We start from the raw sequence: 18,396 nt of genomic DNA, 5'->3' as shown, positions 1-18,396 counted from the left end.
CATTGCTTAAAATTACATGATTATCAAAAGCAACAATGTCATTTGACTTTCAGAAAATTATTTCAGGGTATATTTTATAATTAACACTTAAAAAATATTTTAAATTGAGTTTTACATAGTAAGTTCTTTTTAACACTATCCCTTTTTACCCTGCAAAATAGAATGCACTTCACCATAGCAACAGTTCTATATCAACTCCTACTCAAGTTAGAAAAAGCATATGTAAAAGAATTGAATATTCTGGAACATTCTGAGGTGCTTGCTGAAATATATCACTGCATTTATTTTGTAAAAATTTTAATAGAAGAGGTTAATGTTTCTTTAAAACATTCCTGTAACTAGGCAAAAGCTACTTTGATCTCTTGAATCTGGCTTTATTAAGTAGTATAATAGATTGTTTTTTAAAAAGAAGAAAAGAGGAAAAACGAAAAAGGATAAATGAAAGAAAAAAAAAATCAATGTCAAGAGTAATACTGGAGTCAAGCTGGTTGATGTGATGGGGGATAGGAACAGTAACCAGAAATGATGTTTAAGTGATTTATAAGTAAAATATAAACCAAGGTACTAAATGTTGCAACCATATTACTTTCTCAAGAAAAGCTCTACCTACTGGTATTATGGGAACTAAAAATTCTTATGTTCACATAATCTTCTTTTAAAAGACAATAAAAGCATTAGTACTTATTAACTTCTTTTGATAAATTAAGTAATTTACAAAATCCCTAATGAGAATGAAAAAGTTTATAGACATTGGGGATTGGGTTATATACCACCAAAAGTCTCTGTACAGTATCAAAATGTAACATTAAACTAGATGTAATTCAAAGCATTGCCCGCCACTTAGGACCCTTGTGGCTTGCCAAAGTCACCAAGTGCACATCTTGGTCATCCTTGGTCACAGCCCAAGATGACTGTTAAATTCTCAACCCTCCTGATGTTCTTGGCTTCTTTTCTTTGATCTAATTTCCAACCGTTCCCTTACATTTTAATTTTTCCACTATCCTCTGAAAAATTCCCAAATACTTCTATGTTGCTAACCTCCATATTTAACATTTCCTTCATACACTGGCTTAAACTGAAACCTGGCTGTTACCCGCTCTCATTTGGAGGCTGAGACTTGTACCACATCCTACCATCAGCATCTCAGGGTTCAGAGATCCTCCCGCGTCTGTTCCTTTAGGGCTTTCCCATTCCTACTTGTCTCAGTGCAGACATCTACAGACCTCCAGGTCACCGGTCTCCATCCCTTGAAACCTGATGTCTGGACAACCTTCATCTTCCACTACAAATCTTACAGGTATCTTAGATGATTTCAATATTTACATGGACCTTTCCCAAACTTCTTCCTTGATCTCCTACTCTCTGTGGCCCTGCCCAGGATCCCGCCATCGTCCAGAAGAACATAACCTCTGAAATCTTAAACCAACACATCTCATTCTTTGATAAGGCCTCTCTCACTTAACTATGCCCTACATATTAATTCTTTGATCTCATCACCAGATTAACTTATTCTATGTTGGAAAAGCCTCTCTCTTTGACCAAACTTTAGTCAAGCCTCAAATTTGACCTGTAAAAGCTGCACCTTCTCAGAACAAAGCATTTCATTTACCCTCCACACTGAAAGACCAAACAAACAACCCAAGACCACATCCGTAGGGTGTCGCCAGCTGCCCTTCAAGTGCCTGCCTGAGAAAATACACCACTGCCAGGAGAATTTACTGACTGTCCCAGCCAAAACCCAGTGATTAGGCAGAGGGGCCCCTGAACCTTCCCTTGGACCAGTTACTTCAGAAAGCTTGCAATTATAAATCTTTCTCTGCCCCTTTGAGACGTAAGTCTTCTGCCACCTAAAACTGAGTTCTCAAGGACAGGAGAACCATCTCTTTGAAATACAAACAGTTCTTTCCCAGTCCCTGTGGGAAGGTACAAACACCAGTTGTCAGTTAGTAAAACCAGACAGGTTTCCTATTAACCAAACCCCTTTCCTGCTTCTTATGTTTCCACTTTCTTAAATCTGCTCCTCACACCCCACATCCCCCGAATCCCCATCCTTGTTCTCTCATTCTACCTTTAAAATGCCCAGTCACTCTACACAAATTGAAGATGAGTGCAGTTCATGCTGGACTCTTTACCCTATTGCAATATTACAGAACAAAATTACCCTTACCACTTTAATTAGCATACGGCTATATTTATCTTTGAGAATGTAACTCTATGTACACCCCCTCCCAAAAGTTCACTTTTTCCCCCAGCTTCAATCACTCTCTTGTTAGTACAGTAGTTCCCCTTATCCATGGTTTCACTTTCCATGGTTTCAATTCCCCGAGACCAACCAAGGTCCAAAAATATTACAGAAAATTCCAGGAATAAACAATTTGTAAGTTTTAAATTGCACACCATTCTGAGTATGGTGAGTCTCTTGCCGTCCCACTCCATCCAGCCATGGACATGACTCATTCCAGAATTACTTTGTAATAGCTCATTTTCTCTGCTACACCACAAGCTCTCTGAGGGCAAGGAGTATCTCTGACTTGCTTACAACTCTCTGTCCTAACACCTGCTTCACTACCTGGAGCTAAACAGACACTCAGTAAAAGTATGTGTTAAATGAATATTTAGGATCATTAATGCTCAGTAAGAGAAGTCTAACACAAATGACAAAAATTCTCCTTACTGAAATCAGCTGAGCATCTCTGATTCTTTCACAGAACCGTTGACTACAGTGAAACACCAAAGCATAGAACACAATACGTGAATAGGAATTTGCAAAACCATGGTATGATTCCATTCCATTAGCATAAGGACATTTATAAATGTAAATGTGGGCATTTATAAATGTAAAATTATTTTTACTGGGTTATGTAGGATAATTAATTAAGACTAATCCATTAGTTGCTAAATCTGTCCCTCTAAGAACATCTTTCACTGGAAATAGCACCAATTCCATATTTAGCAGTAAATATAAAACTACAGGGGACTTCTGGTCAAGATGGCAGCTGAGGCTGCCTCCTCGCACAACCACATCAACATTACAACTAAATTATAGAATTACCATCACTCAGAACTGTCAGAAATCAAGTTGAATGGAAGTCCAACAACTACAGAATTTAAGAAACCACATCCATCCAGATTGGTAGGAGGGGAGGAGATGCAGAATGGGCTAGTCCCACATCCATGTGTGGTGGATAAAAATTCAGGAGGGATATCCTGAGAATGAGGAGTCCCATCCCCACACCAGGCCCCCCAGCCCAGGGTTCCAGTGCCAGGAAGATAAGTCCCCATAATGTCTGACTGCAAAAACCAGTGGAGACTGAGTTGGTGGAAGAATGGAGTCCCAGGCAGCTCATCTTAACCCATAGACAGACTTACTCAGACTCACTCCCTCTGAGCTTTAGGATTGGGGTAGCAGCTTGAAAGGGACCAGTAGTATACAGGGAGACACTGAAGTGTCTGACATCAAGGTGAGAGGTGGGGAACAGCTTTATCCCAGACAGAAAGGTGGGCAGAGGCCACTTCCCTTTTCTGACCGCCTCCCCTCAGAGTCACAGAGCTAGCAGGCAGGTGCCATATCTAAGGCTCCATCAACCTGGCTAACGTCGTTTGTTCTACCCAACTTAGAGGCCCACCCAAGCTGTTAACAGCAACTTTTCCATATGAATGGCTGGTCTTGGCTCTTGCTTCACAGCTTCCTAAATCCTCTCAAACAAGCAACAGCCAGACTCAGTGAGCCACCGGCCCCATACCTTTTGTTAAGTGGCCCCAAACCCAGCACTAGCAGCAGCCAGCCTCAATTCACAACTTGGCTTCACCTGGGAATCTCCAAGCCCAGCACAAGTAGCAGCCATCTCAGATTGCTTTATAGCTCAGGCAGGGTGGCCACAGGCAAAACACAGGTCAGGGCTGACATTGGCCTGCACCACCTGGGAAACCCCAGAGCCTGTGCACCCTCTGGACAGCTACAGACCATGTAAGGGCACCACCACTCTCCTCCTACACAGCTGATCCTCCACAGAGGGTGGAGGTCGGTGGTCAGTGGTTACAGCCAGTCCTTGCAACCAACTGGTCTGGGTAAGTCCCTCCCATTGACCTGCCAACAGTAATCAAGGCTCAACTAGAAGAGGTGGATGTATTCAGCCCAGACAAAGGGTATACCTCAGGCACCAGGCTTGGATGATAGGGGAGCCTGTGCCACTGGACCTTTCAGGACACCTACTTCATTAGGCCATGCTACTAAGACAGGGAGTCATAGCAGCTCTACCTAATACATAAAAACAAACATAGGGAGGCTGCCAAAATGAGGAGATAAAAGAAACATGGCCCAAATTAAAGAACAGATCACATTTCCAGAAAAAGAACTAAATAAAAGGGAGATAAGCAATCTATCAGATGCAGAGTTCAAAACACTGGTTATAAGGATGCTCAATGAACTTAGTGAGGACCTCAACAGCATAAAAAAGATCCAGTCAGATACAAAGGATTCATTAATTGAAATAAAGAAAAATTTCCTGGGAAACAACAATAGAGTGGATGAAGCAGGGAATCAAATCAGTGATTTGGAATATAAGGAAACAAAAAAACAACCAACAAGAACAGCAAAGAGAAAAAAGAATAAAAAAACACAAGGACAGTGTAAGCAGTCTCTAAGACAACTTCAAGCACTCCAACATTCACATCACAGGAGTACCAAAAAGAGAAGAAAAAGAGAAAGAAATTGGAAATCTATTTGAAAAACTAATGAAAGAAAGCTTCCCTAATTTGGTTAAGGAAATAGACATACAAGTCCTGGAAGCACAGAGTGTCTCTGCAAAGAGACCCACTCCAACACACATCATTATTAAAGCACCAGAGGTTAAAAGATAGCAAATCCTAAATGTGGCAAGAGAAAAGCAGTCAGTTACCTACAGGGGCATTCCCATAAGACTGTCAGCTGATTTCTCAAAAGAAACTTTGAAGGTTGGAATGGACTGGGAAGAAATATTCAAAGTCATGAAAAGCAGGGACCTACAGCCAAGATTGCTCTACACAGCAAAGCAATCATTTAGAATTGGAGGGCAGATAAAGAGCTTCCCAGATAAGAAAAGACTACAGGAGTTCATCATCACCAAACCATTACTATATGAAATATTAAAGGGACTTATTTAAGAAAAGAAGATCAAAACAATGAACAATAAAATGTCAATAAATATACTCCTGTCAACAACTGAAACTAAAAAGCAAACTAAGCAAACAAGAACAGAGACAGATTCATGGATACGGAGAGAGTTTTGACGGTTGCCAGATGGGAAGCAATGTTGGGGAATGAGTGAAGACGTGAGGGGATTAAGAAGTACAAACAAGTAGTTACAGAACAGCCATGAGAATGTAAAGTACAATATAGGAGAGGAGTAGCCACAGAATTTACACACATGACCCATGGATATGAACAGTGGTGGGGGGCTTGCCTGAGAGAATAGGGGGTAATGGGTGGAGGAGGGAAAAAGTGGGAAAACTGGGACAACTGTAATAGCATAATCAATAAAATATAATTAAAAATAAACTATTTAAAGCCAATGTTAAACCTGGGTAAATTTGAAAAAAACATTTGGTATACAAAAGTTTGTGATCAATGTCATCACCTTTTATGTGTTTTGGGCATAATACAGTACTTACTGATAAATTTGTACTATTGGGAACATACTGATCCTGTTCTCCCAATAACACATCAATTACAGGGTGTCGGCCATTTTTTATTATGATTTTCCTTTCTTCCTGTAGAGTTGGTCTGTAAAAAGAAGCATGGTATAATTTAATGGGCATGAAAAATAGCCTTTAAAAAAATCTCTAGGATATCATGGAAAATTTCTGCGGTCAGTCTGTCAGACAACAAAACCTTAAACATGGGCTTTAGGAACCTACATCCAGATTAAATCTTTGAGTATAAAAATTAAATTTGCACTATAAAATAAAAATTGGGTAGGAAAGTATAATAATAGGCCTCTGAAGCAGAAACTTTAGCAGAATCTTGTGATGGCTCTACTAATGAGATCTACCTTTACAAGATCCCTTTATTTTTTTTATATTTCTATTATTCTCTAACATATTTTCATTAATAAATATTACAGTTCAAATCATTATTATTTAAATCGTTTTCAGCAATAAGCATAATAAAGAAAATCATGTAAAATCATTTCTAGATTTAATTATTATATTAATATAAATTATGTGTTGGACTTGATAGAAAGCCTTAAAATTTTCATATTGCAACTAATTAAAACATCTTTCTATAGTTTTTGGTGTCTTTTGTTTTTTTTGATACAAACACTGTTTTTTGCTTTGCTAGTCTTGTTTCATAAGCTTTATTATTTGTTTTTACCTACAGCTTTATCTATCTATTAGATCCTCAGCATCCTTTGGAAGATCTAACATAAGTGAGTTAGCTGTTCTCTTTTGTTGAATATTTAGACTGTTCAGATTTTTCTCTGTCGGAAGCAATGCTGCAATGAACAACCCTATACATGTGTTCATGTGCCTATGTCCAAGTGTTTCTCTAAGCTAAAGGAAATTCCTGAAGTAGAATTTCTAAGTCATAGTACATGCATTTTTTAAAATTTTAATAGATAAGAGTAGTTGTATCAATTTACTTTCCCACCAGCAGGATATGAAAGTTGACTTGGGTTTTCTTATCTTCACGTAACTGGGTATTGTCAATTTCTAATTTTTAATAATGTGGTAGTGAATTGTTTATCTCATTGTTTTCATTTGACCTCACTGACTACTAAGGTTGAACATCTTTCATTTATTTCTTGGCTATTTGTTGGTTATTTTCATCCTAATACCCTATCGATGACCTCCTCAAGTTCTATGACACTGAATTTTCACATAAAAGTACATTTCCAAGCTTATACCACCAAGAAATACTACTTTCCTACTTAAATTCTTCTTCAATATATCTGGCTAACAAAACCCTAATAATATACACTCACATTTCCCAAAGAAAGTGACTAAACTATCTTGTGAGTAAATAACTTTGGAAAGAGACATTTATAATTACAAGAAATGGACAGTTTTTGAATTTTAGAGTATAATTCCAAGAACAGCATTTTTATCTAGATGGGTTATGAATGTACTGTAAAAGAAAAAAATTAAACTATATGTAAACAATATCAGTTTTAAAATAAAATCTGAGGTGCTCTGCCAAGTAAAATCAATATATCATATTCATGACATTGATGTGATTTCCCAGGAAGGTTTTCGCTTTAGAATAAAATTTTGAGTGATTTGCTCTGCTCTAAAATCTACACTGACTTACTCTGTTGCTATCAAAATTGTATAATGACAAAACACTTCCTGATGGAGTAAGAAGCAAATGATAATTCACAGAGCTGAGATGATAGCACAGTTATAGCAAAAAGATAGGAAAATCATGCTGGTGAAATCTATGGCATTGAAGAAGACCTAAGGAAACCTGGATGCTGCCTCAAAAGACTGAAACATTAAACTTGAATGAATTTATTTATTTTACTTTATATTTTTAAAATTGCATCTTTCTTTTTAACTGCCTCGAGAAACAGAACATAATCCATGTTAGTAAAATAGTATAATATCCAGAATACAGATTCAATAGGAAGACCTAGAATAAGAACTTTTGCCCAAAGTGAATAAAATATCTTACTAGAAAGAAAAGATTGCAATTGATGAAGTCAAATAATCAATTTGAACTCACTCCAATAGCTCAAATGCACTAAAATCTTTAAACAAGCTGGAAATCTATGAAAAAAATTATAAACCTCAGATACTTAAATACTGGTTTAAAATTCACTTTAGACAAAAGTTTCCTATTCCATGGCTATTTACACTCAATTTTATGGTTGCAAAAAGAAAAAACTGATCACATTACTTAAAGGCTATGGTATGATTTTTCATTTAAGCTTTTTCAGGTGGATTTTTCTAAATATATGATATCCAATTTGGAAAGTACTTTAACATGTGCAATAGTTCCAGAAATTGATCTATTGATAGAAGATTTGGAACAATTACATTGATGACAAATACAAAGGTGGGTAAAGTATAGAAAAGAGCTACTTGAAGGCACCTGGTAACTAACAAAAGAGCAAGGAATTACCAGACCCACATCTGGGCTAAAACAGGGTCCCAGGGAGGGTATCTGTTGATTTCTGAGAGCAAAGCTGAGGATGAGCACTATGGACATCTTTGCTCTGGGCTGAGACACCTAGAGGCTTACACACCAGGCATAAGAGCACATCTGAAGTAAGAAGTGCAGCCTTTTTAATCTTTGAATCATTTCAAACCAAGATAGGGGTTAATTGATGCCAGTTGTTATAAGTGTCTTGAGGTGCCTTCTTTCAGACGAAATACTTCATCAAATTATTTCTACAAATGATTTGGCAAATACAAATGCCCACAAATAATCAAAACAACCAGACATTCAAGGAGATACACGAATGAAAATGAGCAGAAACAAAAGACAACAGAAACAGACTCACATGGATTCCAGATATCTGAATTATCAACACAGATTTTATAACTATGCTTATTGTATTCTAAGAGACAAAGAAGACTGTGAATTAACAGAGAACTAAAAATGATTTTTTAAAAATAATTAATTATGGGTATGAATGATACTAATAACCCTTAAGTTCAGATCATTCTTTCTGATTTTTGAATATTTAAACATCTTTTAATAATAATAGTTACTATTTAGTAAGTGCTTATTTTTTTTCTGGTACTGCTTAGAAGTTTCATATATCTTCATCTCATTTAGCCTGTCCAACATCCCTGAGAGAGAGGTATTATTTTGTCAATGCACAAACTGAGGATCAGGGAGGTTAAGTAACTTGCTTAAAGTCAGCTGATAAATAACCAAGCTGGTATTCAAAACCCAATGGCTGTCTGATCCAAAGTCAACTCTCTGAAAGACATGCCTAAAATAGAAATTTAAATTCTCCTTACGTAAACCAAGGGGTCTCTTGATACATTGCCTATATAATGGAAGATGCCAAAACAAAACAAAAACAGGGGAAACATCAAATTGAAAAATTTGGGACCAAACTTTTTTATAGCAGGTACTCTAAAAATGTTTGTTAATTTTCTGATGAGTCTAGGAATGAATCATATAGTTTTACAGTGATATAATAAGAAATATAGTTTTACTTCTCAGAGTTTTTGCTAAAACTGTATCTCAATAAAAAATTTCTACAACTTTAAGACTTATCCTATTAATTCATAACTTTACTATGACTTTATATATGGATATTTATGACTTAAGTAGGAGTACATGACTAGTTGGTAACAGAGGGTGGGCTAGAGCCAAGCCTTTTGACAACAAATCTAGATTCTGATTATCATGTCACACTGCAAATGATATATTATGTGTAATAGGTATGTTTGCATATACATATAAATATACATACAAACACAGATATGAAATTTTCAATTTGGTGTACTGTGGCAAACCACATACATGTTCTTCTTTTTCCACTACCCACAGCATGAGCAGCAGCAAATGGCAAAAGACCACCTGAAGAACTATAAGAAGGCATAAGGCAGACATAAGTATTCTTCAATGGAAAAAGCTTTCTCTGAACACACTAAGTATGCAGGCCATAGCCAATCCTCTGCTTAACTTCAAAACAGAATCCATTAGGGAGTTTGTTTCACAAACCGTGTGCGACAAGAACTCCTACTAAGATTGCAATACATAAGGAAGAAATCAAGTCAACTGAAGGTAGACTCTTATTTTTCCAGAACTAGATTCAACTACAGTAAATTCATGTATCTCATTTTATAGATGATTAATAGAATTTCCCCCATTAACTGCAATGTAAAGTTTCAGCTCTAAAATGCCTATAGTTGACTGATTAGGCAAATCTGTTTGTTTGACTCTTCTGAAATGACAAGAAACTAGGCAAAAATGAAAATGCAAAGATCCTATTTTAAACAAAACTATTGCGCCTGACACTGTAGGTACCCTCCACACATAAGTGGACAACAAAACAACATGAAACAAAACAGCAAGCTGAGTACATTCTCAGTCTATAAATGGGATAGTCAATTCCTTCAACTCTCCTCCCACAAATAAATAAATGCTTTGCATTAAACAAACAATTTTTGACATCCACTATGGGTACTATGCTAGGTGTAGAGGACATTTAAATGTTAAAAAAGATATTTGATACAAACTGGAGAGGAAACCAAGATATGAAGGAAGCAGGAACAGCAAAACATTTCTACTAATAAATCTGTGTGCCATGGATACTGATAGACAATATCTCTTCTGTACTTTCTGTTTAGTTCTCACAATAAGCCATCAAGTTAAATACTTTGTAATATTTCTTAGATATATCAAAAAACAGGGGCTTGGAGCCACAAACTGAGTATCTGTGCCCCCTCCCAAATTCATATGTTGAAACCTAATGCCTAATGTGATGATATTAGAAGCTGATTATGTCATAAGGGCAGAATCCTCATGAATGGGCTAGTTCTTATAAAAGAGACCCAGAGAGCCCATATAGGGCAACGCCCATGAGAGCCCCAGAGAGCCACCGGCATGAAATTCCAGCCTGGGGCCCATGGGAGCCAGCCCAAGCACAGAGCGTCCCTGGAAGTAGAGGCCCCTCCCCCAGGGGCAGGCCCAGGCACTGTGCCACCATGGGAGTAGGGCAACCTAGACCCCTGGGAGCCTAGATCATTGCCCAGAAAAGCTATGTGAACAGGACAGCCATCCCAGGGGATCTGGAAGGCGGGACCCACCTCCTACCAACCCCTCAGCCCCAATCCCAGTGGGCCTGAAGGACAAAGAACTGAGCAAAAAGAGCGGCTCAAGACTTACGGTTTTAGACTTAAGGAAGAGTAATTTGACAGCAATAGGGAGCAACTGGCCTCAGAATGACTGATAGCTTGAGTGTCACACACATCTGATTTAGGTATTTAAATGAGACTTTTATAAAGTTAAATATATTATAAAGTGTTTAAGTGAAAGGTAACAAATGAAAGGATTGCACCTTTATAAAACTGACACCACATAAACTTAAAAATTGAAATATGTTGTATTCACCTTTAGAGTTATAGTGAACATTTGCTTTCATTGTGTTTACTGATAGAGTGAGCAAGAAATGAATTTAATCTTAAATCAAGCTATGTATATGACATTCACCTTTACCAAGAGCCCAGTATATTTGAGTAATTTCAGTATTTATATTAAAAACACTAAAACTGATTGGATAATGTCATCTGATCTAAAGCACTGAGACAGGGGGAAAATAAAACATATATTACCTGCAGTAATCTCCTTGCGTAGCGACCTTGGCCAGAGAGAAAATGCAGTCCACAGTTGCTAGGTGATGCACTGCTCTACACAAGGAGTGATAATGTTCACTGAAGCTCCTAGAGAAGCAACCACAAAAAGGAGCAAAAATGATTTCTCAGACTTACAGAAGCCATATAATAAGCACTTTATTAACTAAGATAAGCTAAAACAAAATAACCAGTCACAACTAGCAGTTAAGAGAGATGGAAATTACATCGAACTACTTTCCTGTTTAATATAATAATTTGATTACTGAGGCTTCTTTCTGTTTCATTTGGATAGAACTATATATATTTAAAACAACTTTTATACAAAAATGTCTACTGTTTAATAACATGCTTCACATTTCATCTCACCGTGACATTACAATTTAGATATAATTAACACAAATGTAGCGATCATTTTCATTTAGCTTCACTAACACCATGAACTTCCCTTTGTGCCTCTCCTTCATAGCATCATCCAAACGAGGAGTAAGTTTCAAGATCTTTCTCTCACACCGAAGTGGAAGCTTCTCCATGGTGGATCCCACATCCCTCTGATTTACCTGTCATTATAGCCCTAACACCTAGCCCATAACCTTGAAGGCAAGTAAGAAGAAAAGTACTTTTCTCAGTGATCTGCAGTTATCTTATTAATAGTGCATACAGAAATTTATTTTTCAGATTGGTTTTTATAAAGTAATGGTCATTGTGCCCTGGTTGGTGTGGCTCAGTAGATTGAGTACCAGCCTGCTAACCAAAGGGTCGCCAGTTTGATTCCCAGTCTAGGTTGCACATGCCTGGGTTGCAGGCCAGGTTCCCAGCTGGGTGTTTGCGAGAGGCAACCAATTGATGTTTCTCGTGCACATGGATGTTTCTCTCCCTCTCTTTCTCCCTCCCTTCCCTACTGTCTAAAAATAAATAAAAAATATTTACAGTATATTTTATACTTCTTTGAGTACAGAGAATATAATGAATGTCATTTACCTATTTCTCACTGAATGAAAGTTCGTCCACACAAATAGCATGAATCCCACTAACAGTGTTAAGAGTGTGCAAAATTCCCAACACAAAGGAGACTGGCCCCAGGCATCAGACGGGGGCGCTCAGTTGCCACCTTAAAAATGCCTCTCAGTTTTGAAGATGCCACGTGCTGCATGGACCTAATACTCCTGAAGTGGCTGCCCAGTGATTATGCCTTGTCCTTCCTGGTCTGGCATCAGTTTTCAATCTGACCACCTATTGACCCCTTGGACTGCGCCTACTCTGTCCCTGCTCTAATTAGTGACCCATCTGGTCTCCCTATCCTGGCACTCTCTCTGTTGCCAGGGGGCAGCCACACGTGATGTTTCTGCCCTTGTCTCTCTGGCTATAAGTGTCAAAGGGCCTTTGGCACTTAAAAAGAGTCCATAGTTTTCTTCCACTCACTCCATCTTTCTCAGGTATTGTCACCACAACCCTCATTTGCTCCTACCCAGGCTGAGGGTAACTGTATCTGATGATATTCTAAATTTCCAGAATTTAAAAGAGTGACATAGTTCTCAGTAGGGACAATTCCAATTTAAAAAAAAAAAGAAAAGAAAAAGCAGGGAGGGATAAGGTAATTATTTTGATATGGACAACAATGTTCTTTCTCACATCAATTATATTGTCACGATAAACTAACAAATGATGATCAATCTTAAACATCATCATCATAACCCTTATGAAGCCTCGTTCGACTTCTTGGTATTTATCTATTTTCTATACTTTGCCAAATTTCAAAGACAGTATTCATACTTAGAAAAATTACCAGCTGAAAACTGGGCAAATTCAGGTAACAATCTGATAGACTGGGTTTATGTCAACATGTAATTCCACCGCTAAGCCACCAGCCAACTTAAGAACGAAGCCAAAGCACCATATAATTTAATCTCTGGTCAAAATATATTGCTGGACCCATGGGAAGCAGACTAAGACACTTGGTTCTAAAGCTGTTATGACAGATGTTACTCAATGATATCTGAGGTTTAAAATTGGAAAATATTTTTTATTTGAGCTACTATATGACATTATAATTCAATCTTTAAAGAATTTAAAATTGAGAAGACTATTCAATATCCACAGCTCATCTTCCAGAACACAAAAGAAGAGACTTTTTTGAGAGAGTGCTCTGGTCATAAATTTCTTCCAGTCTAGATTTCTTGCAGTATTTTGATCAAAAATAATATGACTAATGCACAACAATTAGTATCTCAGTAAGAGGCAAATACACTTGTATGGCTGGTATTCAATCCTCTGATGTCAGGTTCATTGAGGTTCATAATTTTTAAATGACATCATATTCATACCATCTGGCACCTCAATTATTAGCTTACATAACAATCAATGCTGTTCTCAAGTGGGAGCTCTAACTGCAAATGCTCTAACTAAATTTCAGTCAGTATTCTTTTTAAGATAAAAACTTTAATATATTTTTCTTATTCTGAAAATAATATATGTATATTATAAAAACTTCTGAAGTCATGTATTTGCAAAGTAAATTAAAATCTCCAGAAATCTTTCCATTCAGAAATAATCAATTAATATCTGAGACTCTATATACATAACACATATAAATATATGAATAGACATTTCTCCAAAATATAAACCAATGGACATAAGCATATATATTTTCTTTTTAAAAATATAAAGATTTGCATGCTGTACATGTATGTAAATTTACACATACATAATTTTATCATACTTTAATACAGTTTTGCATCCTTCACTTCACAATATATGAGTATCATAATCTCCTATATGTCATATTTAATGTGGGCTCACTCTTGGCAGCTCTGAACTAAATCAGATGGGTGCTATGATGAAAGAAGAATTCTCCTGGGTTATTTTGGCATAAGGGTCCAGGCAGAGGGCTGATACAGTAAGAAAGGTATGAGGTAATGGTGGGTAATAGAAAAAAGGAGTGGAAGAAGTGGCAAATCAAAGAGATATTTCAAAGGGAAAAAAACAAACAGAAATTTGATAGCAGATAAAGGAACAGCAAGGAACAAAGAATCAAGGAGAATGCCCAAGTTTTCAGCCTGGGAAACCTGGACTTTCTTTAGTCTAGCATAATGGCAAGGGAGAACATAATCCAGATTTATAAAATCATGTACATTATGAATAGAATAAATATGAATTACCTCACCAAATCCCAGAACCCTAGACCGTGGCCCTTGAAGCCTGAAAGAAGTCAGTTCAGCCCAATTCTTATGTTCTCAGTGATCCTACTAAGGGAAAAGCAAAAGCAACTAAGAGATTCAAGGGCCCTGAAAACCCTTAAAATGGGAAATTGAAAGTAAATTGAGAAAGGAACTGAATAAACCAAAATTTCCATCCCCAGATTCAAGACTCTTAGTCAAGATAACCTCAAGAGACTCAGGATAAGTAAATTAAAATCTCTTTCTGGTCCTATAATTCAACACTCTTCTGGACAAAAAGAGATGACACCAACATTTTAGAACTGTCACATAGTATCTTTTTTGTTCTTTTTTTTTTTTCATTTGTCAGACTGGTTACTTTATACTTATAAAACTCCCTGAAGAAACTCACTGAATATTTACTGCTCAAGTTTTTAAAGAGAAAGACAGACAGACTTCTGTTTAGAGAGATGACTATGAATTCATCATGGGCAGGCCTGACAGCCTGAGGGTAAAGGGTGCAGACCCTACTGCCACAAACGCTGGCTTGAATCTGGGCTCCAATCCTCAGCCGATGAGCAACTTCTTATTTCTGCATATTATTTTATTCAGTTATAAATTGGGGGTGATAATAACACTTAATTGCTCTTATGAAGAGTAATGAGGTAGTATGCTTTAGAGTGCTTAGCTGAACAGTGGTTTAGAGCCGGTGCCTACAGACACATAAAAGTCAATTGTGCACATCTCTTCCCAGCTCCTGTTCAACAGTAGCTTAAAATCAGTCATGGTGAAAGAATTTACAGTACAGAAATCAGCAAATACCACAAACACTACTACTCTTCCAGGGAGCTAGCTGTTAACCATTTACCAGCACACTGCTGACTTCAACTGGTCAATATAAACACAACTATTAATAAATCCAGAACAGGGGACATTGGCAATGTCCCCTTTAAGACAATGGCAAGGACTCTCCAAAATAATCTCACATTATAAAGGCGGGGAAATATTCTAGATTCAAACAGACTAAAGAGACAGAATAACCAAACGCAGTGTATTAAAGTTGATTGGATCTTTCATTTAAAAATGAGAGAAGTAATTCAATATATTTTTAAATTAATACTAATTTTGTCTTAGATGTGATAATGGTACTAAGATTTATAGCAGAATGTCTTTATTTTCAGAAAATGTATACTTATGTATTTAGGGGTGAAGTGTTAACAATATCTAAAACTTTCAAATATTTCAGGGAAAAAAAGGTGTATGAGATATAAAACAAATACAGCAAAATGTTAGCACTTGATAATCTAGGTGAGGGGTACATAGGTACTCATTTCAACTTTCCCATGAATTTAAATTTTTTCAAAATAAAAATTTAGAGAGAAAACAAAACAACTAACGCATATTTATCCAACTCTGAAAATGTTAAGTCTTTATATAAGAAAAGTAAACAAAATTCAAGGTGAATTTCATAAAAATGACTCCATTAAACATCCTCAGCAACAAAATGTTAGACTAGTAACAATACATTGTATTTGGTCTCTCACCAAAGACTAAGATGAGCTTACATTTAACGGATTAAAAATAAAATCAGAGAGCACATGTACTCAACTATTTTATGGCAGGTCACAAGCAGTAATCTCTACTTTTCTTTGGACGGAAAGGCTTTCCAGTCTATTTCTCATAGCAAAAAGTCATATTATATTTTTCATTATAAACTCACTCTAGAAAATCAAGCCATTCAGCATTGCAGTCAAGGACTAGTTGCTCCCGGAGCTGATTCAAGCGTCTGTAATTTTCTACAATAAAGGGAGAGTGAAAGCGGCTCACAGCTTTTGTGCTAGAAGAGGGAGAAAACAAAAATAGGAAATCAAGATTACTAAGAAATGCCATCTCTTCATAAAAATTTAAGTAGTTATTTATTATTCTCTGATGAGCCTTGAAAGTAAATAGCTGTAAATAGAGAACATTCTTTAACTATGGCCATGACCTCTATTGATTCCAAAGATCTTTGTTGAAAATAAAGTATTTGGAGTTCATAGGACTTTGTTTGGGAAGCTTTTAAAATGCATTTCAAGTTATATGCATATGGCAAAGTCAAAGTTTAGAATTTTTATTTCCTAAGCAGAAAGCTTTTTTCTTTAAATTATACTAAATGAAAATGAATGCTTAAAAAAAGTCAGAAGCAAATATGGCAAAAAAAAGTCCTGACAAAGCTCAGAGGTGGATACATTAGTGAAGGCCATATAATTCTTTATATTTTATACTTTTCTGTATCATTAAAGCATTTCAGTGGAAAAAAATATATAAAGCATTATAAAGAACAGCAATGCATTAATTCAGGAGGCAAAGAGGTCTCATGATCTAACTGTATAGATTCACAGTCACCCTGGATAGAAAGAAATACCATGTGCTCCTTCTCTGAGCTTGCATATAATCTCTGCTCCATCGAGAAGCTGTAGAGCACAACGGAGGATGCCATGGGCCCCCAGTCACAGAACCTGGGCCAAGGCCCCAACTCTGCCACTTACTTGCTAGCTGTATGAGTGTAGGTAAATATTACTGACCTCCACACATCACTTTCCTCAACTGTAAAATGGGCATAATAATAGCATATACTCCTAGGTACTGCTGAGAGAATCAAACAGATAGTAGTAACAGTACATCATCATTAGTACTCAATATTAGGACTTGTTCTGTGGTGGTCATGGTGGTTGTTACTGATGTTGATGTTGTTACTATGATGGAACCTTCAACATGTCAGGGTTGAGTGATAAGCAGGTGATGACAGAGTGTACTCTGCTGCCCACTCCTGTAATACATTGTCACAGTTATCTTTAATTTGGCAAATTACTGGACTAGGGGTAACCTTTTCACATTCAAAATCCAACCAATGGTGTTCTAACCTACCCCTGCCAGGACTCCGATGGCCAAACAACAGATTAAAAATTATAATGAACCTCCCCCAAACCATCTTATTTATTCTTTCAATTTACATCACTGAATGTTCAAAAGATGCTGGCATTGATTTATGCCTTGCCTGTTGCTTTTAACTTATGTCATCTAGCTTTCTATGCAAACATATTTATCACAGTTTTCTCTTCTAACAAAACCCATTTAATGAGACATTTCAGTTATTGTTCTGCATAGGCTAATATGATTTCTAGTAATTTCTCTTCATAAAGCATATTTCCACTCATTAGCTGTAGTATAGGACAAAAGTAAATAGAGGAAAAAATGCCTGCAAAAAGAAAACAGTGTCTCCTAAAATCAACAATACTCCAATGCCAATTACAGCTTCTGGTAACAGGGGAAAAAAAAAAAAAAAAGGATGGTATTTACAGCCAAAGAAACACACAACTGTGTCCTCAGCATCCTTTGACAGTGGCAATGGATAATAACTTCTTAATTAAAATAATAAATTAATTCACACATCATGTCAAGATTTTTCTTCCATTCTAAACAGAGTTCTTTCATACCATCACCAGCTGTAGTCACTCTTCTACTATCTAAGGCAAATGTAACACTTTCATTTCAAATTCATGCAAACAAATTAATAACAGTAGCAATAAATATCCCACAAAGGACACTACTCACAGGAGGGAACACTTCTCTAATACCACTTCTCTAAATGAACCCCCCTCCCCCCGGGGGATTAATGCCTAACCAAGGAAAAAGGCATAGTCTCACTGCAGTTCTCTAATTTGGTTTCTGATTAATTTATTTTCATTAATTCATGATATAACTCAAAAAAATGATGTAATGAACTATTTTAACTATGTGCCATGGAAAGCATTGAGAAATAAAGAAATGCATAGCTCAGTGAACTAGAAAATGAAATTTCAGCTTCATAAAAGAAATGTCAAGTACAGCATTCATCAAGAAATGCAAGCAACCAAATTAATCTTAGAACTGAAGATTCCTCAACTTTTTTCTTTCATGTATTTAAAGT

At 36.6% G+C, this 18,396-nt stretch overlaps 1 protein-coding gene across 1 annotated transcript in view; it reads right to left on the bottom strand.

Moving 5' to 3' along the window:
- The window catches only part of MSH3 (mutS homolog 3), a 132,534-nt gene that overhangs the window by 32,483 nt on the left and 81,655 nt on the right, over window positions 1–18,396 (bottom strand). Inside the window, exons 17-19 of the mRNA XM_054578546.1 lie at window positions 16,168–16,284; window positions 11,275–11,382; window positions 5,650–5,761 (exon numbers count right to left, since the gene is read on the bottom strand). Of these exons, the coding sequence (XP_054434521.1) occupies window positions 5,650–5,761; window positions 11,275–11,382; window positions 16,168–16,284 (337 nt within the window). The remainder of the gene's footprint in view (window positions 1–5,649; window positions 5,762–11,274; window positions 11,383–16,167; window positions 16,285–18,396) is intronic.

This window comes from Pteronotus mesoamericanus, unplaced genomic scaffold (genome assembly GCF_021234165.1).
Source record: "Pteronotus mesoamericanus isolate MK-2021 breed Mesoamerican mustached bat unplaced genomic scaffold, CSHL_Meso_final contig_50, whole genome shotgun sequence".
NCBI lineage: Eukaryota > Metazoa > Chordata > Mammalia > Chiroptera > Mormoopidae > Pteronotus > Pteronotus mesoamericanus.
The sequence above is the reverse complement of the archived record's forward strand: the minus strand, read 5'-3'. Positions and strand labels throughout refer to the sequence as shown.